This window comes from Phacochoerus africanus, chromosome 11 (assembly GCF_016906955.1).
Source record: "Phacochoerus africanus isolate WHEZ1 chromosome 11, ROS_Pafr_v1, whole genome shotgun sequence".
NCBI lineage: Eukaryota > Metazoa > Chordata > Mammalia > Artiodactyla > Suidae > Phacochoerus > Phacochoerus africanus.
The window spans coordinates 112,975,783-113,002,018 of record NC_062554.1 but is presented as its reverse complement, the minus strand read 5'-3'; the positions used below and the strand labels follow the sequence as shown (position 1 = coordinate 113,002,018).

The window sequence follows — 26,236 nt, the reverse complement described above, 5'->3', positions numbered from 1 at the left end:
GCATTCTTTTTTTTTTTTTTTTTTTTTGGGAATGCATTCTTAAAAACAATCGTCAGCATGATAAATGTCTAACAATTCAATGAAAATATCACTATTCTTCCTATAATAACTTGCTTGGTTTATTTTATATTTTACTTAGAAACACATATTTAAAAGAATCATCAATCTTATATACGTTTTAGGCTGATTAGGAATAAAGGATACTACAATCAACTTTTTACTCACCCCTCTTTCTTATTTTAATCTATGTACACTCTGCCTACTCCGCTTTGCCACCATCTACCACAAGAATGAGACTGACCTTTTTAACCGTGGCGTAGCAAAAGGACCTGGGTTAGAATCCTGGCTCTTCCATTTATTGGATACTATGGCCTTGGGTAAGTCATTGATTCAGTGTTTTAAGCTAGAGAATGGGAAGAGTGTCACCTACCTTGCAGAACTGTGAGAATTAGAGATACTCTGAAAAGTTTCTAGTATAGTGCAAAAGGCACAAAATCATTATCATCACTACTATCAGCTTCATGCAAGAAAAGCCAAGAATACACAACTGGCAAATGAATATTTATGTGACAAATGTTCAAAAATTATTTTTAAAGAAAGATACACAAGTCAATCTCATGTATTCTGAAAACCCTGTCACCTGCTTTATTTCTGGAGGAGGGTAAAGAGAGAAGAGAAAATATTCACTGAATTTGAGGGACAGCTAAATTGGAAGCAACATGGCAACAATTTTAGGCCTCTAAGGTTCCTCTGATTCGTAAGGGAATGATGGAATTTCTTTGTTTGGAGATTTACGAGTTTAATTTTCCCTAAAGCGAGATCATCCATTTTTGCTGGGATAAAAGAATAAAGAACAACAAACTCAGTAGCACCAAATGGGATTTAACACAGAAAACAGGGTCAGGTTTTTCCTTTCAAATGCAAAATTTTACATTAAAATATGTTTGTAAATTATAGCTGTTTTTCTTACTGATTCAATCCTTCTCCTTCCCTAGCAGGAGCCCCAGAAACCTGAAGAGCATGTGCATTACCGACCAGATATACAATCCAGCTGCCCCTTTCAAGGTGGACTCTGATTACAAGTTGCCTGACCTAGCTCAGGGCTGCCCTCAGTGACAGGAAGCAATAGCTATGCTCTCAGGGAGAACGGATACTGAGGATGCCACCAGTCAAAAAGTCGAACGCTGTGCACTGGGTCCAGGATGACTTGCACACCCTGTTCACTGCGCAGTTTCCGACCACCGTGGACAGGAGAATCTTGGAACACCAGTCTTACTCGATGATGCCGCATGTCCGTGCTCACATTGATAGTAAACTGGGAAGGAAAAGTAAATTCAGTACCCAAATTAAACAGCCTTGTTTTCCTATGAGACAGTTCAAACAAAATTGACATGGAGTAGGCCACAAAATAATCCCTAAATTATACCACCGGCACCTTTGCAAAGATATTAAAAATTAAGGGTGATTTTTATAAACTTTTCTTAGCTTCATGTATTTAAACTGTGCTAAAGAGAGCCTCTGAGGAGTTCCTATTTGTGGTTCAGTGGTTAATGAACCTGACTAGTATCCATGAGGACGTGGGTTCAATCTCTCGCCTCGCTCAGTGGGTTAAGTAAGGCATTGCCGTGACCTGTGGTATAGGTCCCAGACATGGCTTGGATCTGGCATTGCTGTGGCTGTGGCGTAGGCCAGTGGCTGCAGCTCCAATTCAACCCCTAGCCTGGGAACTTCCATATGCGATGGATACAGCCCTAAAAAAAGGAAAAAAAAAAAAAGAAAGCTGAATAAATTAGGATGTGCACATAGACTACCATCAATGGTGATTTTTAAAAATTGGGCTAGAGCTCTAAGAGATGACTTGAAGGGATTTTGATGAGATATCGTTGAGCAAATCAAGCAAGATGCATGAAACATACATCTGATCACATTTGTTTGTAAGATAAATCACAAATCTCTAAATATGTTTATGTAGATCTCTGCAGAACTGTATGAATATGAAGTATATGGAGTATGCGTATATAAGTCATTAATGTGATTTAAGGAGAGGTGCCTACAATAAAAACAGATACTTGACATAATCTCAATTATACAAAATTATTATTTTTTTTAGGGCCACACCAGTGACACATGGAAGTTCCTAGGCTAGGGACTGAATTGGAACTGCTGCTGCCAGCCTATGCCACAGCTTCAGCAATGCAGTTTCTGAGCCATGTCTGTGCACCTGCACTGCAGCTTGAGGCAACGGTGGGTCCTTAAACCCACTGAGTGAGGCCACGGATCAAACCCTTATCTTCATGAATATTAGATGGGTTCTTAACCCACTGAGAACTCCTATACAAATTTATTTAAGAGGGTGGGGGTGTACATGTATATATTTTAACAGAGACATTAAAGAACAGTTCCCCCTAAGTTAACTGCTATTATAGGATAGTGTAAGTCTAAGTCAGTTTTACTTTTTCAATGTGTTTATGTATTATTTAAATTCTTCTCATGAAGTATGCATTATTTATTTTACCATTAAAAAAAGAATAAAGCTATTTTCAATGTTAAGGGGGAAATATATTGCTGAATGTAAGTCTAAAATACAGAGAAGATAAATTGCATGAACTCTGCAGTTGCCTAGGATCTAGTTAAAAATGTTAAAAGTATGGAAAATACACAAGAGGCATATCTATTGTTTACTAATCTAATTCTTAGCTGAATCTAGAATAGTCAGAGTATCAAAGGACAGAACTGGTCACACTATATTTTAATACTCCACTTATGACACCAACATGCATGCCTCAAGGTCCTGGCACATATATAGCTTCATGATTAACCTTAATAGGATAATTTTTCTCAAACATTAATGAACACTACCCAGGAGATGCAAAAACATTCTGTTCATCATAGAGAAGGAAGCAGAAGTAAAATATGCTCAGACATAATTAACTTCTCCACCAATCTGTATGTTTCTAATATACAGGTCTGCTTTTGGATTTTGTTTAAAATGATTCTTCAAAGATTTCTTCCTCAGTAGTTAAATTCACAAATTTCTTTCAAATACTAGGTACAGTAAGAGTCTATGAAAGAGCTAAGGATGACATCCTGTCTCCACTTACCAGGGTAAATATCATTCCCATAACAATTGGAATAAAGATGAAATTGAGGGTGGTGACCTGCAGTAGGCAGCAGTCCTGGTCTGGGTTGGTATGAACATCTTCATACTGAATGGGAGGCTGCAATCCTCCCATACACTTACTCTTTAATCTAGGGGACTAAAGATAATTAAGAATTACTTTAAATTGATTAGAGGAAATGTTTATGGCTTTAAGACTCCACCAATGAAAACACTATGGCTTAACTAAAGCTATAGAAATCCATTTTCTGTCATCTCTTCTCTCTTCATATGCATAACAGTTTCTATACAGATAAAGGAAAATCTGCCCTTTGAAAAAAGTGGTAACATATTTGGATAAGAAATGTGACAGTGGGTGTATGTTTCATTTAGACAGTGTTTCCTACCATCTAGCGAGAAGTGGAAACTTACAGCCCTATCAGATGCCTCCCAGTGTTTGAGAGATCACAAATACCTTGTGACTTGTCAGACTCCAAAGAACATCTGCTGCACAAAAGGGATGAGAAGCAGAAGTGGCCATCTAATTCTAGGCACCATAAAACAAGAGTCACAAGTCTCAAAGCTAGAGGAATTCTCAGCATTCACTTTCCTGCAGCAATTCTGGTCTTAGCTTACATACACTTGTGAAGACTGCCCCTCAGTCCCCTCCCAGAAAGGTGGTATGGTGGACTCTACCAGTATCTAATGGATATCATAGATTGTGGACATCTTATTAAAAGCAAATGATCAGAGCCAAAATTCTCCCCTAGAACTGTGTTTTTGAAAAAGCAATGGAAAAATATGATTTAATTATAAACTTATCTGAACACAATGTCATCAAGTGAGGGACAATTAATTTCATTTGTAACGTGGAACCTTAGTGAGATACTAAGCAGGGGAGACAGATGGCAGAAATGAGGTTGCTGAAGATAAAGAAGCTGAATGGATCCTCACTGTGTTTAAGATCTCAGGTATAGTCCAAGCAAAACGCAGAGACAAGTCAGAATAATATCTACTCTTCTTATAAATAGACTCTTGGCAGTCTCTCTCCTCATGGTTTCTCCAAATTGCCTCAGACATAAAACCACATGAATTATTGTTTATAAATACATTTGCTTTGAACAACAAAAAATTTCAGGCAATAATGTCAGTACCAAGTTTTCCCCTTTTCCACACTTTTAAAGACTTTAAATACACAGAAAAATTAATAAAACCTGCAATGAACTCCTGTACAGACTTTACCATTTGATTCTTTGCCATATGTGCTTTCTGCCCCCTCACCTCTTATTTTATATAAAATACACACACACATATATATAAAATCATGTGAGCTTTGGGGGTGGGGGAGGCAAAGTCATTCTATCCTTATTCAACATGAATAAACACACATATATAACCTCAATAACATTACCACACTTAAGAAAATTAACAATAATTTCATATCATCTAATATGCCCAGTACATTCACATTTCTTTAATTATACCAAAAATGTCTTTTAAAGCTCTTTGTGCCTTGATTCAAGATCCAGTCAAGGTTTACTCTATGCATTAAGATATTAAATCTTTGGGTCTCTTTTATATAAAATAGTTCCTTCTTTTTTTTCTTTTCATGGCATCATTATAAGTTTTAATGTAAGAATTTTATGTTTAATGAATTCAGAACAAGATGTTACCTAAAAAATAAAAAGGTGATAAAACCACATACCTGCTTTTTGAACTTGAAGTTGAATTCCCACATTGGTTCCTGTCTGTTTCCAACAATCTTTCTGCACCAGAAAAGTAAGCACTGTAAGAAAATAAAAATAAAATTTAAATAAATAAAAGACAGAAAAGAAAAAAAATCAAAGTAAGATTGAAAAAAAAAAACAGCAAAACCTTTCTGCTTGATAGCTCTAAAGCCAGCCACTGTCCCAAGGGCTGAGATTCTGCTTTGGCACAGATACACACTCACCCCTCCCCCTCTTCCCCAATTTGACACTAGTGCAACATGAGAAGAGACAATCTCAAGGCTATGCAGTCAAGAGAAGAAGTACCAATATAAGTCAACCTCAGATGCTACTGAGGTCAACCCCTATTGTTCTCATCTTTAAAGACAGAAACATGGTCTCTAGAGACTGGGGCATTCTGATTCAGCAGGTCACTCCTCTATTTTAAAATATAAGGGCAGCCAGTAGCCACCAGACAAGATGATAACAAAGCCATAAGGCAGGCAAGAGACAGCCAGCCCTGTAATAGGAGCAAACCACTCAGGACCTTCTGGGAGCAGATAGCAGGTATGGAAACTGAGCTGAGCTGAATTCAGTCTAGAGTAAGCCCCCTCAAGGAAAGTCAGGCTACAGCTAGGGTTAAACAAGAAGTTAAGTACCTCCCAGGGGATAAGGGGTGGGTCGTCCGCCGTGCCAGCTGTCCTGCCCTTCAGACATGCCCTGTACGTCCTGCTGTTCCATCAAAAATAATGGGCTTGGCTTTAAGGGGCAAACACTTCTGTTGCCAACACAACGGCTCCAGTGTCCCACACAAGCTATGCTACTGAAAAGAGAGAGAGGGAGAATCAAATACGAAGAGGTAGAGTCCAGGAACATGGGACAACTTCCTTTAGGCATGCTGGCAACTTCCTGAATGCCATGCGATGGTGGTTATTGTAGCAAGGCCATGCATGGGACACCTGCCACTGCAGGTCCCACATCCTCTACAGAAGATCTCCAACAGGCACAAAAGCAGCAGCCAGGTGGCCTAGGCTTACTATCTGGATTAAGACTTTAGTTATCACCACCTTTTTTAGGCCACTTCAAAAATTAATAGACAGTTACAAGAATATGAAGACACGGTGTTTTAGATTTAGGCAGTAGCACTTGCATTGTGCACTGGAGCCGCCAGAATGTGTCAAGCATGAGGAGTTTGCCCAATGCTGCTCTGCTCCCAGCAACTGATTCATACCTGGCATGGTTAGCTTTGGGACGATCCCCGCCTCACCACAGTTAACTGGATATGATCAAATGTTCTAGGGGGAGGAAACTATAAATGTGAAATGACACACTGTCCACTCATATTACGAGAAGGGATGAAATTCTACTCACCCAGCATTCTAATCCTGCCCTAAATCCATTGGTTAGTGTAACATTAATTTAAACTCAGCCAATGGCCCTGACCACCTCAGTTTGCAACCCTGGAAGGAACCATGATGTCTTGAAATCAACAGTACCCTTAAATCAATATGTATCAGGGAGAATGTTATCACACTAGAGCTGAACTAGGGGAAAAGAATCATTTACATAACATCCAAAGCATAAAAACAAGCAAAAAAAAAGAGAATGGAGAAGTGCTACAGAACACCAGACTTTGAGTAGAAACAGAGTAATAAAAATTACTCACAAACTCAAAAGATACAACATTTAGGCGATAGTATTAGTTAAATGAGTAAAAGGCCGAGACATCAACTTGCCTAAACTAGTCTAGTTTGGTAAATGTGTGTTCACTAGATATTTCATTATGATGGAGAAAAGCAGAGAATGGACCAAAGGTTCACAGACCTATTTACCAATCAGAAGAATGCCCAAAACTTGAATACAATGTATGAATATAAACTACTGGGGAAATCCCAAGATAAGAAGAAATGTTCCAGAACACAGGAAGAACTTTAGAGCACTAAAGTCTATGAGTGAGAGTACCTTACAGTCTCTGAAACAACCTACCCCAGAGCTTGGCAATAGTGGGCATTTAGCAAATGCTTAAGAAGTCTACACCAGAATCTTTTAAGAAGGTCAGTGAGAAAGGGGAATCTCAGATGTTAAGGTCCTATTAGAAAATTAGTTTTATATCTTTGTATCATGATTTACAGCACCTTTTAAGAATTATAGTTACACCCACCAATGAGTTGTGATCTTCCTAGCCCAAACCATCAAACCATCTAAACCTTCTAAATGTACAAGGCATGAGAATAAATTAAAATAAAGAGAATAAGGAATACGCTAAAAGCATGAAAGCTTTAAGGTAAAGATAACATAAGCCAGCCCAGCACAGCAGGAATGTCTTGAAGAAGTGACACCCCTAAGCCTGAAAATTTACGTTAGTCCCTGAGCAGCTTGGTACCTACAGCCCTAGCCTTAACCATTAAGAAAGCTGGAAACAAGCCGTGATAACAGGCCCATCATGTAAGAGTCCATTTGTTAAACCCCAACATTAATTCTCACTTACTTTGGAATTCTTTAATGTGCTAGGAGTGCTTTCTGGAATGGCTGGATTCTTGGAGATTCGAGCAGCAAATGGCTCATACATATGGTATAGAGATCGGATCACACATGCCCGGAGACAGCGCAGCTTCTCCATTGACTCTGGTCGCAGGCGCAAAGGCAGAGAAGCATCCAGCGTGTAGTGCCTGAAACATAACACATTACTCCTACCAATAACTGACCTCTCTCTTCTGTTCTAGGCCAGTCTCCTAGGATTCCTGGGCTCTGGTCAAATTTTAGTGTACTATTTCACTGGCTGGTATTTAGTTTATCCCTAGTGTCCTTACACACACACACACACACACACAAATCATCATTTCTGTCACCTCTTAGCTACTTTTGTGTCTTTGCTATGCAAAACCCAATTTGCATATATCTTGTAATCCTACACTTTTCTATTCATTTAATGATTTTAAATCCTCACCATTTCACTCTAAAAAAGGGTAAGTCTCTGAAATGATACCAGTACAATATACTTTAGTTGCTCACAAACAACTTGCACTAGGGAAGACCCACCAAGTTCTCTTGTCACTGTCTCAGAAACTTCTCTACTCCCTGATAGCTCAATGTCCCCTTCTACCACATCCTTACTGACAGTTTACAATCTTCACTACACTTCTGCAGTCAGCATCAAAAGTTAGCCCTCTTACTCATCACATCACTCACTCTCTCTTCACCACTACAACTATACGTAAAGACTATATCAAACTTCAAGATGACTGACTAGCAAATCTAAGAAACAGCTGATTCAGTTGGAAAGATACACAGATGAGCATCTACAGCTTTTGAAAGCTCTAGCTAAGATAAATCTCTGGAAAAAGTCAAAAACAGTTCTTTTTAAGACCTCACTTTTGCTGAAAGTAGATACTAGACAGTAGTGAGGGGGCGACCATAGGGAAGACAATTACCTGGATGAATTAATAATACCAATTTTAAATTAAAGAGGAGCTCAAGAAGTCCAAATCTAGGCTCAAGCCCAGGCATGCAGTAGAGAAAGTGAAAAGAGGTCACCATCCAGGGAGTAGCTCCAAATCATAAACAGCAATGAAATCAGCCACACAGATAACACAGTGAGTTCTCTGTGGTCGCACCTTCGGTACAACCTGGTCCAAAAGGCAGCAGTGCAAGTGACAGTCCAGGCATTCTTACAAATCAGGGAAAAATTCACAATGTCCTCAGGACGGATATAGGAGGCCAGCAAGAGCCAAATATCCATGGGATACTCTTCTCCTCCAGCCCTGTCCAGGTCTTCTGAAACAGAAAAAAAAAAACCTGTAACTTTTGGCTTCTATTCTACACATATATAAAGATCCTCAATCATTTCAATTCTCCCAGGGCTTGCACAGCTAAGAAATTGGTTTAAATATGTCTAAGGAAGTCTCTTAAACTCTTCATTTCCTGCTCATTATAGCTGCAGAAAACTTTTTTTTTTCCTGTTGCCCAAGTGGATAGGTCTTGTCCTTAAAGCTTTATTTAACAACTACTTACATGCTATTTTGAAGTTTCCAAGGTAGCTTTGCATAAATTATATCATTCAAATCTAGTAATTCTTCAATGGAAACAGGGAAAATATTATTGTGCTTATTTTACTATAAGAAAACAGAACTTTGCATGTAATCAGTGCAAACAGAACCCAGGTTTTCTGACACCAAATTCCACCTTTGCACTATAAATTCTGCCTTTGATTTCCCTTGCAGTCCCCATCTGCCAAATATTTTCTTCAGTCATTTAAAAAACAAAAGTTGGGAGTTCCCGTTGCAGCTCAGCAAGTTACAAACCCGACCAGTATCCATGAGGATTCGGGTTCATCCCTGGCCTTGGTCAATGGGTTAAGGATCCTGTTGCTGCAGCTGTGGTGTAGGCCAGCAGCTGCAGCTCCGATTTGATCCCTAGCCTTGAAACTTCCACATGCTGCACATGTGGCCCTAAAAGCAGAAAAAACAAAAGTCTGATTTGAATATGGTATGAGGCAATCTGAAAGTACAAACTAAGTAAAAAAACAAAAACAAAAAAAAGGTAAGTTAGAGAGTATTTTCAATATTCAATAAATGCCTGCAGACATGTTTCTTTTCTTCTAGTTTCTCCTTATTTGTCAGTTTGATCTATGATTCTGGCCATAAGCATCCAGTATTCAGAGATACTCCCGTGACAATGTATATCTACCTCTTCCTCCTTCAGACCTTATTAGAGTTAATTCTCCTGACCCTGAGGTCCACTATAAACATCAGGTTCGAATTAAAACTCATACTCCGTAAAGACACCAGAATCTGGGCTAACCCTAATTGTTGAGACTTAGTCACAGAACTATGCAAAACTCACCTTTCCTCTTTCTGTTTCCTGGGCAAAAAGCTCTTACATCTATCTCCCTGAAGCTGCCTCTGCTTTTCTAACTACTTCCTGCAAATCTATGACTCAATCAGGTTCTTATGTTAGCCTTTTCATAACAGAGAGCAATACTCCTAAGACAACATCCTCTTTTCTGGTTCCCATGCTTTCTTGAAATCTCCAGTAACCATTTAAGACCCCATCTACCACATTTAGGATCCCCTTCTCCCACATTAAATCTCTCTCTAAAAGAGACGGCAAACAACTGTCAGAATTTCCTCCACTGAGACCTATAAGGACGTTTGCAAAGTATAGTGTTATTAAAATTTTCCTGTCATTAGGAACAAAATTCATTAATTATTAAAAAAGTCAATGTTCTACATATAATTATGAAATTTCAGAACATAGGAAATGGAATCAATAAAGGAAAGCTTCATGGAAATAAGCTATGAAGGACATAAAGAATTTGATAGACATAGGTTAAGAGTAAGAGTATTCCAAGTGCAATAAACAGCTAACATGAAGCCTGGATATTTATTTTTTTATGGCTACACCACAGCATATGGAAGTTGCCAGGCCAGGGATCAAATCCGAGCCACAGCTGTGACCTAGGCTACAGCTGCAGCAACACTGGATCCTTGAGCCACTGCACCAGGGTGGGGATCAAACTGGCACCCCCACAGACCAGGTGGACCACTGACCCACTGCAGCACAGCAGGAATTCCAGAACCACTTTAGCTTTAAGAGTAGGTATTCTGGGATCCATCCCAAGAGAGTCTGATTCCTTAAGTCTGGAGCAACCAGTGAATGATGGGTTGGCACATCATATACTATTAGTTTACTTTTCTTTCCTTTGTGTAAGTTTTATTGCCACTAAAAAATATTACATGCTTTTCTATTTTCTACAGTACCTACTAGACATAAAACAGATATTAATAATTGCAGAACTAAAGTTCCCATCGTGGCTCAGCAGAAACGAATCTGACTAGCATCCATGAGGATGCAGGTTCCATCCCTGGCCTCGTTCAGTGGGTTAAGGATCTGGCGTTGCTGTGAGGGGTGGTGCAGATCGCAGACAAGGCTTGGACTGTGTGTTGCTGTGGTTATAGGTCAGTGGCTACAGCTCCGATTTGACCCCTAGCCTGGGAATCTCCATATGCCGCAGGAGTGGCCGTTAAAAAAAAGATAATTATAATAACTGCAGAGTACTTAGAAGTCCGTAATATCAAACTTTAGCTGAAATGAAACTGGTCATATACAATTCACATATTTGGAAAAAAATCTTGTCACAACTCTGCTTCTTTACCCATTCAGAAATCCAGAAATGCAAAGGCTTTTTGTTTTCATGTTGCTGCATGGGTTTTACCCGATCATGACATGTTCTCAATGAATGGCCACTATAATCAAGTTCACAGTTCCAGAAATCTGCTATTACCAATCTCCTCTCCTCTCAAATTTAGACATAAATAAAATTCCCTGGTATATAAAAGTCCTGTCTCACTACTAAGATCCCAACTCTGGTTCTCCACTGGTATTACCTCTTATGCTACTGAAAAAATGATGACTTCAAGTTATTACCACAGATAGGATTAATAATCCGAAAGACAGCAGGCCCTGTACCTTTGTGCCTCTTGCTTTTCTTTTTTCTGCAGACAGTTCTCTCATGGATGCTTTCCTCCTGGGCATCAATCTCATCACTGCTGTCGATGATGTCACAAGGCTCACCAGCCCCAGAAAGAGCTTCCACTGCAGGAACCTGGGAGGCTTCCAAGCCACAAAGAGATTTTACTAGAAGAAAGTAAGAAGAGAATGAAATGGCAGAGTTCCATGGCTTAGGCAGGATATCAGCATCCATGAGGAAAAGGAAAAAGGAAAAAAAAGCAAAAGCAGTTTGAAAGCTAGCTAAAGAAAGCTGAGAATCTTTTTTAAAGAGTAGCTTAAGTACAAAAAAATTGGAAAGCAATGGGCAAACTGACTCCAAAATTGCATAAACTGCTTCAGACCTGAAGAAAGAAAGTGAATTATTCTTCCATTCTGCAAGGTAAAAGTAAAAGGTCAATGCTATTTTCAATTTGCATAACTTTTGAGAAGCAATGCTTGAGACGAATTAAGTCCAATTCAACCCTATTCCTGGGCTGAAGACATTACATATCATAAAAACACAAACCTCAAGTAAGAAGCTGAAAGTAAGAGAAGCATGGGCAAAGCAATAGTTCAAGGTTATTACACAAAAAAGCAAATTGCAGAATTAAATGGAGAATATATGTGAACTACAGGAAAAAGATTAATAACCCAGACGAATGCAGTGGAAATCACAGAAGAGTTCCTTAAAGATTTTATTTTATTTTTAAAAAGATTTTATTTTTTAATGGAAAGATGGAAAAAAAATATTTCTGCTCTAGAAACTGCTACTGCTCTTGGTAATATTTCCCCTTCCCTGAATATATGAGTAACCATCTAGAAGAGCAAACACGTTTGCAGGAAGAGACCAAAGGACTGCAAGAAAAATACCGAGGCAGGAATCCCAGGAAAATAAAACACCAATTTCTCTCTTCACTGCCTGAGTCTTAAAAGATTCGTCGGAAGCCTACCTTCCTGCTGAACAGCATTGGCGACGGCTTTCTTGACCCTTCCAGACCTCACGACGGCCGGATCCGAGTTGGCATAATCCGCCACGGTCACTGAAACACAGCACCAACCCTCAAAGGAGGATGCCTTCTCTCGTCAGCTTTCTCCCCACCGAGATTTCCTGCTCACTCTAAGTCCCCAGCCCTGGCCGCCCTCCGGTCGCAGGAGCGCAAGCACTCGCCACGGCGCTGTCCTGCCCCCCACCTGCCTCCAGCCCCAAGGCTTTCAAAGCTTTCGCCCCCTCCCTACCTCGCCCAGAGCAGGCGTCTTGGGCCCGGAACTTGAGTCGCTTCCCTCTCTTGGGCATGGCGACTGTGTCGGGGCGAGGCCGTGTTAGTGGGCCAGGACCCCCGGCCATGTTTCGGGCCAGGGAGCAGGATCCTGGAGCCAAGGGCCAAGTCCGCCCGGCTCCGCGGCCATCCCCTCCGGAGACCGCAGCTCTCGCGAGGACTTCGGCTAGGGCTCCACGTCGCGTTGACCGCCGACGCCCCTCTTCAGAAACCAATCACCAATCTGGTCTGGGGAGTACGTCATCATCCAGCGGCTACGGATCAACCTGCGTCTGGGTTCTCTTTGGGTAGGTGGCTGCTGTTTTGGGCAGTGTGGGGTTTTGCCCTTCCTCTTGTGAGATGATTTGGTGTCTTAGACCGGAAACCTACATCCGCATTGATTAGAATTGAGTTTACAGTCAGGTCTCCCAGGTTTCACTGCTGCTGCTGCTGCTGCTGCTGTCCACACTTCAATTTCACTTCAGTACCCCCAAAAAGCACATATATTTTCATCTTCGTGTTCCATCTCCCAGGCCACATAGACCTCCTGCTAGTCCAACACGGGTCTTTAAGAGTCTTAACTCCAATTTCTTATACAAAAGATAAAATTTCTGAATTCTCAAAGTTGAGGGAGGGGTTCTTAAAAGTTTATTGATTTACCACCATCCACCAAACTAAATACTAGAAGGATGGATGAGGAAAGGATGGTGTCTTCCCTTTGTATTGAGATAGGAAAACAGTCGCAGACTGAAGGTTAATAGAACTGTGAGGGAGCAGGATCCTTGTCTAGTGTCACCAGGATAAATAAGTTATCATGTGTCCTATGTTAGGTTTTGTGTCATAATTTCTTTGCAGCTTCCTGAATGTGCTAATCTTGGTTTGAGGAGCATGGTACTTATTTAGGGACCAAGACTCCTGATGTTGGAGAGATAGCAGTGGATGGTAGCTTGAAACGAGATCTTAATTCTCTCCTCAGAAGTTGAACCTGGGCAGCCTGCATGAAAACCAAGAATTCTAGTTACTAGACCAGCTAGAGACTAAAAGCAGAATTGCCCTGATTCTTGCTCCCTGTTGAAAGCAAGAATGTTTTAAGGAGGCAAAGACTATAAAAGCTGGTATAAATTTTATTGTTAGAAACGCGGTACAACATGTGGGAGAGCACAGAGAAGTAGTCCATTTATCTATGGCAGAAGCAAGGCAGTAATACACACCCAAGGGAGGAGTGTGTGTGTGGACTCCCCCGCCCCCCCCTCCCCCAGTGAGGAGTGCACCAGAGAGATGATTTAAATTGCTTATTTAGGACAGTTCTTTAGCCTCTTTGCTTTCATTTGGCTGATTATCTTGTTATATTTCTCACACCTTACTGGACCTTCCCCAGTTGCATGCTCATCTTTTGGTCAAGATGGATTCCAAAGCAAAGGGTTCTAGGATGGTATCAGGACTTATTATGACCTGGCACCCCCCTTCCTTTTTTGACCCCCAGGAGTCTTTCTGCACACCTGAAATTGAGGAGGTCTCCTTTACCCCAGGAGTGATTGAAGTGGTTATCTTTTTATTCCAGCTGAGCCCAGCTCCCACCCGCCATTAACTTCCTTGAAGTGTCAAAGAGAAGCAAGGTCCAATTTACTCAGACTAACAAGCCCCAGCTGTTCACAGCCCAGAGGCCTACCTCCTACCTCTGTTGGACCCACCAGAGTGCCACCGTGAGATATTTAGGAGGAGTCTTCTCTTTTTTAATCTAATTACTTAGTACATAGATGTTCATTAGGTGCAAACCACTGGCCTTTTGTTACTGAGCAGGACCCTGTGAGGCCTTCCCAGAGTGGATCCCCCACTCATGTCCTCCAGCCTTTTTGTCTGTAGAAAACTTTAGTCAAAGAATCAATTTAATCAGAGAAATGAGAAAACACAGAATAAGGAAAAAACAAGTCAAGCAAGACAGAATAATGATAGCTTAACCATTCAACAAATTTAAAGACCTTTTGTCAGTTCTTCGAAGACTATGGAGAATATTCTGAGCCATGTCCTTAGAGCTGTTTTGCATGTGCTAAAGTCCCCACAGGGTGGAAGAAGTCAACTGTATGCTACCCACAAGCAGGTAGAGCCCAGACTGGTTGGAACCAGAAGGTTAATGATGCTGACTCCCAATTACCTCACCACCAACCAGTAAGGAAAATGTCCATGATCTAGTCATACCCTGCTCCTCTAACACTATAAGACTCCTCACTACCCACTCCAAAGGGTTTGGGGCACAATCCTTGAGGCATTAGCCTGCTCTGTTCCCCTCTTTGCCTGGCAGTTCAAGCTACTTTTTCTGTTTCCTCCAACTGTCTCTGCATTTCTATTTGGCATTGTTATATAGAGGCAGCTGATATTTCGATAACACTTTTACTAACACTGTATAAAAGCTATTACTAGAGATGATGCTAATAGGTTTGACTCAATTAGAAATTGTAATTGAAACTGAATATAATTGATTATAGTTAGGAACTATTCAAATTTAATTTATCTAAAGTCGTAAACAAGGGTCTAAAAGACTGAACTAAAAGAAAATTGTTTCACATAATTTTTCCATGTGTATGTTGCTGATGTTTGCAGTCAAATTCAAAATGCAGCCATTAAAGCACTGAGCCTTTTCATCTCACAGTGTTAATAAAAAATGCATGATGCCCATATGTGAATATATTTCTTTTAATGTGGCACCCTGTTGAAAACACAGACGTTGGGACTGTGGAGAAAATCAAAGGTGCAAAAGACATAAATCCTATTTATATGTCATCACTATCAAATATGTAAAGGTTTTAATTGAAACATTCATTTTCAGTAGTATAATTACTATTTGAATTCATTGGAATGAAAGAAGTGTTAATTACAAAACTGTTTATCTTTTAAAATTTCAGGAATGTGGAGTTCCCGTCGTGGCACAGTGGGTAACGAATCCGACTAGAAACCATGAGGTTGCGGGTTCGGTCCCTGCCCTTGCTCAGTGTGTTAAGGATCTGGCGTTGCTGTGAGCTGTGCTGTAGGTTGCAGACATGGCTCAGATCCCACGTTGCTGTGGCTTTGGTGTAGGCCGGCAGCTACAGCTCTGATTAGACCCCTAGCCTGGGAACCTCCATATGCCATGGGAGCAGCCCTAAAAATGGCAAAAAGACAAAAAAAATTGTCTATTCAAGTCTTCTGAGTGTTTTTTAATTGAATTCTTTTTTTTTTTTTGATGTTGAGTTGTATGAGCTATTGATATATTTTAGGTATTAACCCCTTATCAGTCACATCATTTGCAAACATTTTCTCCCATTCAATAGGTTGTCTTTTTGTTTAGTCAGTGGTTTCCTTTGCTGTGCAAAAGCTTTTACATTTAATTAGGTCTCATTTGTTTATTTTTTCTTTTATTACTTTTACCTTAGGAGATGGACCAAAAAAATATTGCTGTGATTTATGTCAAAGAGTGTTCTGCCTGTATTCTCTTCTAGGAGTTCTATGGTTTCTGCATAGAAAAATGCAAAAAATGTGAAAAATTAGGTCTTTAATCCATTTTGAGTTTATTTTTGTTATGTGATGTTAGGAAATGTTTTAATCTAATTGTTTTAAATGTAGCTGAACAATTTTCCCAGCACCACTTACTGAAGAGACTTTTTTCCCCCATTGTTATATTCTTGCCTCCTTTGTTGTAGATGAATTGACCTAAGTGCATGGGTTTATTTATGGGATCTCTATTCTGTTCCCTCAATATATGTGTCTGTTCTTGTGCCAATACCATGTCTTTATTACTGTAGCATTGTAGCATAGTCTGAATCAGGGAGTATGATACCTCCATGTTTTTCCTTTTTCTCAAGATCACTGGCAATTTGGGGTCTTTGTTGTTCCATATAAATTTTAGGATTATTTGTTCTAGTTCTGTGAATAATGCCATGAGTATTTTTGCAGGGATTGCATTAAATCTGTAGATTTCTTTTGCTTGTATGGACATTTTAACAATATTATTTCCTCCAATCCAGAACACAAAATGTCTTTCCATTTTAAAAGTAATTTTCTTTTTTAAAAAATCAGTATTTTAATTGAAGTCTTTACAAAGTTATGTTAATTTTTTTCAGAGAGAATTTATTCACATATATGTATATATATGTACACACACTCTTTTTAAAAATATTCTTTTACACTATGGTTTATCACAGGGAACTGAATATAGTTCTCTGTGCTATACAGTACGATCTTGTTGATTATCTCCTCCATGTGTTATAGCTTACATCTGTTAACCCCAACCTTCTACTGCATCCCTTCCCCAACTCCTTCCCCCAGGCATGCGTAAATTTATTTTTTATGTCTGTGAGTCTGTTTATGTTTCATAGATATGTTCTTCTGTGTTACTGTTAAAGATTACACATATAAGTGATATATGGTTGTCAAATTAAAAGATATGCACAACATAAAAGTTGAGAGTTAAGTTTTGTTTGGGGCAAAATTAAGACTAAAACCTGAGAGGCAGCATTTCAGATAGCTCTGAAATAGCCCTCCAAAGAGTTGGGGGGGGGGAATGTCAGTGTATACATGATTTTGGGGAAGGTACATTCAACCACACACACATTTTTATAGAAGTTTTCTTCTATTTTCTTGAAGGTTACTGCTAGTCACAAGAAGCAGACATCACCATGAAGGGTTTTAGTGTTTTGCTAGATATGAGGAGAAACAAGAATTGGGCTATTAAAATATGAAAGACCTGTTCTGCCAGTTTTCCCAGAGCACAGAGTGCTTCACTCCTGATCTTCACAGAGAGCTCCTTTAAGGGGCTATTGAAGATCAGCAGCTGAAGTGGTTCATGATTCAACCCATGTATAGGCAGATGGCAAGACCCAGTTTCCAGTTCACATAGCATTTTTCTTTCTCTTTCTGACTTACTTCATTTAGTATGATAAGCCCTAGTTCCATCCATGTCACTGTGAATGGCACTATTTTGTTCTTTTTATGGCTGAGTAGTATTCCATTGTATATATGTACCACATCTTCTTAATCCATTCATGTGTTGATGGATATTTAGGTTGTTTCCATGTCTTGGCTACTGTGAATAGTGCTACTATGAACGCAAAGGTGCATGCATCTTTTTGAATTGTAGTTTTGTCTGGTGATCATGTGGTTTTACCTTTTACCTTTTGTTTATGTGGTGCATCACATTAATTAATTTGTGTACGTCGAACCATCTTTGTGAACTTGGTCATAATGTATGATCTTTTTTATCTGTTGTTGGATTTGGTTTGCTAATATTTTGGAGAGAATTTTTGCATCTATATTCATTAGAGATATTGGCCTATAATATTCTTTTTTGGTGATGTCTGTGTATAGTTTTGGTATCAAGGTGATGATGACTTCATAGAATGTCATTGGGAGTATTCTCTCCTCTTCAATTTTTTGGAAGAGTTTGAGAGGTATCAGTTTAAGTTCTTTGTGTGTTTTATAGAATTTGCCTGTAAAACCATCTGGGCTTGAACTTTTGTTTGCAAGGTTTTTTTTTTTTTTAAAATTATGCATTCTATTTTGCGTTCAGTAATTGTTCAAGTTATCTGTTTCTTTTTCATACAATTTTGATGAGCTATATATTTCTAGAAACTTGTTAATTCCTTCTAGTTGTCCAATTTGTTGGCATATAATTGTTCATAGTATTCCCTTACAGTTTTTTGTTTTTCTGTGGTGGTGGTTGTTATCCTCTTTCATTTTGTACTTGGTTTATTTGGGTTCTCTCTTTTCTTCTTGGTGAGCCTGGGAAAAGTTTTGTTAATCTTGTCTACTCTTTAAATAAATCAACTCTTGGTTTTATTGATTTTTTTCTATTTTTAAAAAATCTCTATTTTATGTATATCCTTTCTGATCTTTATTATCTCCTTCTTTCTGCTGACTTTAGGATTTGTTCTTTTTCTAAATCTTTTGAGTGGTTGGTTAGGTTGTTTAAGATTTTTTTTTTTTTGAGGTAGGCCTGTGTTGCTCTAAACTTCCCTCTGAGAACTGCTTTTGCTGCATTCCATAGTTTTTTTGTGATTGTGTTTTCATTGTCATTTGTCTCAAGATATTTTTAAATTTCCTCTTTGATTTCTTCATTGACTCTTTTTTTTAGTAGTATATTATTTAATCTCCATGTGATCACTCTTTGTTCTTTTTCTATGGTTAGTTTCTAGTTTCATGTCATTGTGTTCAGAAAATTTGCTTGAGAATTTCTATAATCTTAATTTTGTTGAAGTGTGTTTTGTGCCCTAATATGTGGTCAATCCTAGAAAATGTTCAATGTGCGCTTGACAGTAATGTGGTTTTTTTTTTTTTTTGGATGTAATGTCCTGAAAATATCTATTAAGTCCCACTATTCTATTTTATAATTTAGGGTCTCTGTTGCCTTATCAATATTTAGTCTAGATGACCTTTCCATTGATGTGGGTGGGGTGTTAACATCTCCTACTATTATGATATTCTCATCGATTTTTCCCTTTATGTCTGGCAGTTTTTGTTTCATGTATTTGGGTGCTCCTATGTTAGATACATATACGTTGATGAATGTAAAATCCTCTTTCTGTATTAATCCTTTAATTATTATGTAGTGTCCTTTATCTTTCTTTATGGCCTGTTTTTTGAAGTCTATTTTATCTTATATGAGTATTACAACCCCTGCTTTCTTAATCATTTCCATTTACATAAGGTATCTTTTTCCATCTACTCACTTTCAATCTATGTCTGTCCTTGCCCCTTAAGTGGGTCTCTTGTAGGCAACATATTATAGGTTCTGGGTTTTTTCTAAAATCCATTGAGCCTTTCTATGTCTTTTGATTGGACCATTTAGTTCATCAAAATTTAAATAATTATTGATACATAAGTATTTATTGTCATTTTAAACCTTGTTTTCCCAATGATTTTATATTTCTTCTTTGTTCCTTTCTTTTTCTTTTTGTTTTCCTTTTGTGGTTTTATGATTTTCTTTTTTATCATACTTTTGTTCTATTCTTTTTGGTATTTGTGAATCTATTGTATGTTTTTGATTTGTGGTTACCCTGTTATTCAAGTATGTTAACTCCTGTATCTCCTTACACTGGTAATCATATAGGCTTATACACATTCTAGGGGGAAAAAAAAATCTACATTTTATTTCTCTGCTCTCTCACATTGTATGATTTCAATGTCTTACTTCTTCATGTTCATCTTTATTGTAGTTATTATCACTTTCAGTAAAACTTTTCAGTTTCTCTCTTAAAAAAACCTATGCGCTCACTTTTTTAAGTGATTTACTTTCCAATTGTACTTTTCTCTTTCCTATAGAGTCTTACTTCTTTTCTATTTTGAAAAGACCTTCCAATATTTCCTTTAGGATGGTTTCACTATTGCTGTATTGTTTATTTTTGCTTATCCGAGAAATTCTTTATCTCTCCTTCTATTATAAATGATAATCTTGCTGGGTAGAGTATCTTGGGTTGCAGATTTTTTTCCCTTTCAGAACTTTACATATATCTTGCCAGTCCCTCCCAACCTGCAATGTTTCTGTAGAGAAATCAGCTGATATCTTTATGGGGGTTCCTTTGTAATTAACTCTTTGTTTTTCTCTTACTGGCTTTAAAATCCTCTCTTTATCTTTTGGCATTTTTATTATACTATGTCTTGGTGTGGGTCTGTTTGGGTTTATCTTGATTGGGACCCTCTATCCCTCCTGTACCTGGATATCTCTTTCCTTCTTCAAGTTTGGGAAGTTTTCAGCCATAATTTCTTCAAGTTTTTTTTATACCCTTTTCTCTTTCTTCCCCCTCTGGAATTCCTATTATGTGCTTTATATTATCCCATAGGTCTTATATATTGCTTTCTCCCCCCCCCCTTTTTTCATGTGGTTTTCTGTCTGCTGTTCTAATTGGGTGATTTCCTTTATTGTATTTTTCAGCTCCCTTATTGCATTCTTCCACATTGTTTTTTTCTGCCATTCATTGCCTTTAGCTCAATTCTCATCTCAGAAAATGAATTTTCTAATTTTTCTTTATTCCTCTTTATTGTTTCTAGTTCCTTTTGACAGTACTCTTCATTTCCATTGATAGCCTTTCTTAGTTCCTTCATTATTTTCAAGGTCTTTTAAAAATCAGTGTCTATTAGACTGAAACTGTCCGTTTCATTGTTTGTTCTTTAAGGGTAATTCTCTTGGTCTTTTAACTGGGAGTGATTCCTCTGTTTGTTTATTTTACTTATATTTCACTTATTCTGTGGATTTAGGAAAAACAATTGTCTACTGTGGTCTTGGAGGGCTATTTATATATATATATATGAATGTACCTGTGTAGCTGGTATGGGCTTAATGTTTTTAGTGCAAGGAATGTTTTTATTATGGGTATCTGTTGCTTCTTCCCTCAGCATGTGCTAGCCATTATCCTCTTGATAGCATGCAGATGAAATAGCTGCTATCCAGTCCTGGGATTCTTGGTGGTGGTGGTGGTGGCCCATGTGCTCCTCCCAGAATATGGGATCAGAATGGAGGCAGGTTGTGCTCACTCCTGAGGGCTGGGAGGTTTGGACAGTAGCTCCTGACCATTTCTGAGTCCCAGCTCATGACTACTACCGGAGTTGTATGGGCAATGTCCTGCCACCTGATCACGTGGATAGAGAAAGCTGTAATGGCTGGTCCTGCCACACCCCTTACGCACCCACAAACAATGGTGCCTGCCTGCTAAAATAGCTCGGGTTTCCTGCATACACCCTCAGATGCGGTCACATTATACTGCAGTCCTTTCAGGCTCTTTCTGCACAGACAACACTAGTCTTCTCCCCAGGTCTGATCTCTAAATCTTGAGCTTCAGTCCCCAGCTCCTATCTGCACCAGTGGCCTTGTATCTCAGGCTGGGGACTGTAAGGCAGTGGCACTGACCATCTATGCAGGTCTGTCTCCATTCTGAACTCTCCTTTGAGGCTTCAAAGCTCCCTCTCTGTCCCAGCTAATGTCCCTTCTTGTAAGGAGACCTCACAGGGCGTGGAAACTTTTCTTCTTCCACAGCTCCCTCCCAGGAGTGCCTGTCCTGTCTTGATTCCTTTCTCACTTTCTTTTTTTCACCCTTTTTCTTCTGTCCTATCCAATTATGTGGATATTTTCTTGCTCTTTCATAAGCCCAAGGTCCTCTGCCAGCATTCAGTAGACTGTGAAAATTGTTCCTTGTGTAGTTGTATTTTGATGTATTTGTGGGAAGAGGTGAGCTTCACATCCTATTACTCTTGCTAATAGATCCCTTTTTATAATTTTCAAAATTCTTCATCAATGTTTGCTGTTTTTGAAGTATGGGTATTTCACTTCCTGATTAATTTTATTCTAAGGTATTTTATTTTTTTGATGTGATTGTAAATGAAATTGTTTTATTAATTTATCTTCTTATAGTTCATTATTAGTGTATAGAAAAACAATAGATTTCTGTATATTAATCTTGTATTGTGCAACTGTATTGAAATTGGTTATTAGTTCTAATAGTCTTTTTGGTAAAGACTTTAGGGTTTCCTATATATAGTATCATTTCATCTGCAAATAGTGATGGTTTTACTTCTTCCTTTCCAATTTAGATGCCTTTTATTTCTTTTTCTTGTCTGATTGATACATCTAGGGCTTCCACTATACTATGTTAAATAGAGCTGGCAAGTGTGGGCATCCTTGTCTTTTTCCCGAATTTAGAGGAAAAGCTTTTAACTTTTCACCATTGTGTATGATGTTAGCTGTGAGTTTGTTGTAAATGACTTTTATTATGTTGAGATATATTCCCTCTATACTAATTTTTTTTTTGTCTTTTTAAGGCTGCACCCATGGCATATGGAGGTTCCCAGGCTAGGGGTCTAATCAGAGCTGTTGCTGCTGGCTTATGCCAGAGCCATAGCAATGCCAGATTCTAGCCATGTCTGCAATCTACACCACAGCTCACGGCAATGCTGGATCCTTAACTCACTGAATGAGGCCAGGGATCGAACCCACAACTCATGTTTCCTAGTTGGATTCGTCTCTGCTGCACTGAGATGGGAACTCCCACTCTATATCAATTTTGATGAGAGTTTTTATCATGAATCAATGTTAAATTTTGTCAAACATTTTTCTTCATTTATTGAGATGATCATATGATTTTTTCCTTTATTCTGTTAATGTGGTAAATCACATTGATTAATTTGTGATTATTTAACCATTCTTTTTTTAGGTTTTTAATTTTTCTATTGTAGTTGATTTACATTGTTTTGTCAATTTCTCCTGTACATCAAGGTGACCCAGTCATTCATATATATATATATATATATATATATATATTCTTTTTTCACATTATCCTCCATCACAAGTGACTAGATATAGTTTCCTGTGCTATACAACAGGATTATTTAACCATTCTTGCTTCCCTGGAATAAATCCCACTTGATCATGGTGGTTGATCATTGTTATATATTGTTGAATTTGATTTGCTAATAATTGTAAAGTTTTTTATATTTATGTTCATCACAGATATTGGCCTGTAATTTTCTTTTTTCTTTTTTGTAGTATCTTTGGTTTTGGTATCAGGGTAATTGTGACCTCATAGAATGAAGCTGGAAGTGTCTCATCTTCTTCAATGTTTTGAAATAGTTTGAGAATTGTAAATATAGTTTGTTCTTTATATTTTTGGAGAATTCATCTGTAAAGACATCCTGTCCTGGACTTTCATTTGTAGGAGGTTTTTTTTTTTTTTAACAGATTCAGTTTCACTCCTAACAATTGGCCTTATCAGATTGTCTGTTTCTTCCTGATTAAATCTTGAAAGGTTGTTTCTAGAAACCTGTCCTTTTTTCCCTAGGTTTTCCAGTTTGTTGGCATATAACTGATCATATTATTTTCTTATGATTTTTTTTTGTATCTGTGTGGTATTTTTTATTATTTCTTAACTTTCACTTCTTATTTTGTTGATTTAGGTCCTCTTTTCTTATGGTGAGCCTGGTTAATCAATTTTTTTGTCTTTTTAATGGTCTGCTCGATTTTTTTTTAATCTTTTCTGGTTTTTTTGGCCTCTGTATTACTTATTTCCTCTCTGGTGTTTATTATTATCTTCCTCCTGCTTATTTTGGTCTTTGTTTTTTCTTCTTTTTTTATTGCCTTTTTTTTAAGGGCTGCACCTGAGGCATGTGGAGGTTCTCAGGCTAGGGGTCAAATTAGAGCTACAGCTGTCAGCCTATGCCACAGCCACTGCAATGCCAGATCTGAGCTGTGTCTGTGACCTCACCACAGCTCATGACAATGCTGGATCCTTAACCCACTGAGCAAGGTCAGGGATTGAACCCACAACCTCATGGTTCCTAGTCGGATTTGTTTCCACTGTGCCATGAAGGGAACCCTGTTTTTTCTTCTTTTTCTGATTTCATTATATGGAAATTTAGATTGTTTATTTGAGGTATTTTTTATTTCTTGTGTTAGGCCTATATCGCTATAAACATCCATCTTAAAACTGCTTTTGCTGCATCCTATAGATTTTGGAAAGTTGTGTTACCATTTTCATTTGTCTTGAGGTATTTTCTGATTTTTCCCTTTGGTTTCTTCATTGACTAGTTGGTTTTTCAGTAGCATGTTGCTTAGTATCCATATTTTTGTTCTTTACCCATTTTCTTCTTGTAATCGATTTGTAGTTTCATACCATTTTGGTTGGAAAAAATACTTGATAAAATTTTTTCCTCTTAAATTTGTTGGGCCTTGTTTTGTGGCCTAGTATGTGATATATCCTGGAGAATGTTCCATGTGCACTTGAAAAGAATGTATATTTTACTGTCTTGGGATGTAATGCCCTGTAGATATCTATTAAGTTCAGCTGATCCACTGTTGCCTTATTGATTTTCTGTCAGGATGATCTGTCCATTGATGGAAGTGAGGTGTTAAAGTCTCCTACTATTATTATTATTGTATTGTTGTTCATTTGCTTTATATATTTAGGTGCTTCTTATTGGGTGCATATACATTAATGAATATATGTCCTTTTCTTGTATTGAATCTTTTATCATTATATAATGCCCTTCTTTATCCTTTTTTTTTTTTGCATTTTAAGGCTGCACCTGTGGCATGTGGACGTTCCCAGGCTAGGAGTCTAATTGGAGATACAGCTGCTGGCCTACCCTACAGCCACAGCAACACCAGATCTGAGCCACATCTGTGACCTACACCACAGCTCATGGCAATGCCGGATCCTTGACCCACTGAGTGAGGCCAGGGATCAAACCCACAACCTCAGCATTCCTAGTTGGATTCGTTTCCACTGTGCCATGATGGGAATGCCTGTCTTTTGTTATAACCTTTGTTTTAAAGCCTATTTTGTCTGATATGAATATTACTATTCCTACTGCATGAAATATCTTTTTTCCTTCCTTTCACTTTCAGTTTTTCTATGTCTTTAGTTCTAACCTGAATCTGTTGTAAGCAATGGGTAAATGGGTTTTTTGGTATTTTTTAATCCAATCAGCCACTGTATGTCTTTTGATTGAAGCCTTAGCCATTTAACATTTGAAGTAATTATTGATAGGTGTGTAGTCTTTCGCATTTTATTACTTGTTTTCTTGTTGTTTTTGTAGTTCTTCCCTGTACTTTTCTTCTTTTCTTTTGGTTTCTTACCTTGTGGTTTGATTATTTTCTTTAGTGGTATGCCTTCCTATATAGTCTGTGTGTGTCTAGTGGCTTTGGTAGGAGAGTTGGATTTGGTATGAACACAAGCCATGTCTTTCCTCAGGGTCTGCTGGGAGCTATCATCCTGGTAAGAGGTGAGACTGGAAATAGAAGGTTTAGGGCCAGAGTTGGGTGTGAGGTGGGGCTTCCTCTTAGGTCAGTGGCTGTCACTGCCCTATTGGAGGTAGGGTCAAGTCCCAAGTTGCTGGAGCAGAATACCTGAGTTGGGTCCAAGCTGGATCAGTTCCCTTTAAGTATATATTCTTTTCCCTCCCATCACTGGCACCCATGCCCCAGAGGGGAACAGGCCTGGATCAAGAGGGGCTGGCATGTGTATATGGTGAGGGTCAAGCATGGTCTGTGGCTGCCTGGCTGCTGTCAGAGATCTGGACTGCCTCTGATGTGCAGCCTGTGCAATCACCAGTAACAGCTGCTCCTTCCTGCTCAGATGCTGCTTAGGATTTGAGCTGCCTTAGTATCTGACAGACAATATTTTTCCTCAGTCATGGCAACCCTTGCTCCAGTGTGGGCGCAACACTAGCTGAGGGATGCTGGAGCATTTGCTCAGTTCAGGCTGGGGTGGGTACTTGGATGATTGCAGGACAGCAGTCAGCCACCTGAACAGTTTTAATTGGTCCTCCTCTCTGCCCTGCTTTGGGAACAAGCAAGTGTTCACACACTCCTCTCCAGCAGAGTTCAGGTTTCCCACAGGCTTCCTGTTAGTTCTACTGGCCCTCTAGCCAGCCAAGGGGGCTCATCTTCCCTTTGTTGGGCCCGGGTGTTGAGGTACCCAAAATGTGGCTCAAACCACTCACTCTTCAGGGAGGGTCTCTGCCTGTATAATCTGCCTCTACCCAAAATGTGGCTCAAACCACTCACTCTTCAGGGAGGGTCTCTGCCTGTATAATCTGCCTCTTCTCCCAGGGGTACAGGTCCTGATCTGATTGATTTACTTTTCTTCCTACTCTATTTTTGTCTGATCTTTCTTAAAGCCTTGGCTGTATAGGAGTCTTTCTGCTAGTCTCCAGCTAGTTTTCAGTGAGAA

At 38.7% G+C, this 26,236-nt stretch overlaps 2 protein-coding genes across 5 annotated transcripts in view; one reads left to right on the top strand and one right to left on the bottom strand.

Annotated features, from left to right (window-relative positions):
* Positions 1-548: 548 nt before the first annotated feature.
* On the bottom strand, positions 549-12,761 carry TMEM183A (transmembrane protein 183A). 4 transcript variants are annotated; one of them, XM_047752906.1, is made up of 9 exons: positions 12,529-12,728; positions 12,243-12,332; positions 11,272-11,439; positions 8,418-8,577; positions 7,292-7,472; positions 4,803-4,883; positions 4,052-4,168; positions 3,102-3,257; positions 549-1,315 (listed from the first exon to the last, which is right to left on the bottom strand). In XM_047752906.1, exons 1-9 carry the CDS (start codon positions 12,635-12,637, stop codon positions 1,130-1,132), a joined length of 1,248 nt encoding a protein of 415 aa, XP_047608862.1. In that variant the 5' UTR covers positions 12,638-12,728; the 3' UTR covers positions 549-1,129. The 4 variants fall into 4 exon arrangements, with proteins under 4 accessions (XP_047608862.1, XP_047608863.1, XP_047608864.1 ...); XM_047752907.1 differs by having other exon boundaries at positions 8,418-8,574; XM_047752908.1 differs by lacking the exon at positions 4,052-4,168 and having other exon boundaries at positions 12,529-12,761.
* The window catches only part of LOC125111096 (alpha-1,3-mannosyl-glycoprotein 4-beta-N-acetylglucosaminyltransferase C-like), a 65,671-nt gene continuing 52,164 nt past the window's right edge, over positions 12,730-26,236 (top strand). The window contains exon 1 of the mRNA XM_047752917.1: positions 12,730-12,856. The gene's annotated coding sequence lies outside the window, so the exon portion shown is untranslated. The remainder of the gene's footprint in view (positions 12,857-26,236) is intronic.

Coding starts and splice junctions, on each gene's coding strand:
- TMEM183A (XM_047752906.1), bottom strand. CDS start 12,637: ATGGCCGGGGGTCCTGGCCCACTAACACGGCCTCGCCCCGACACAGTC. Junction 11,440..12,242: donor CAATGCTGTTCAGCAGGAAG/GTAGGCTTCCGA, acceptor ACTTTCTTCTAG/TAAAATCTCTTTGTGGCTTG. Junction 4,884..7,291: donor GCACATTAAAGAATTCCAAA/GTAAGTGAGAAT, acceptor ATTTTCTTACAG/TGCTTACTTTTCTGGTGCAG.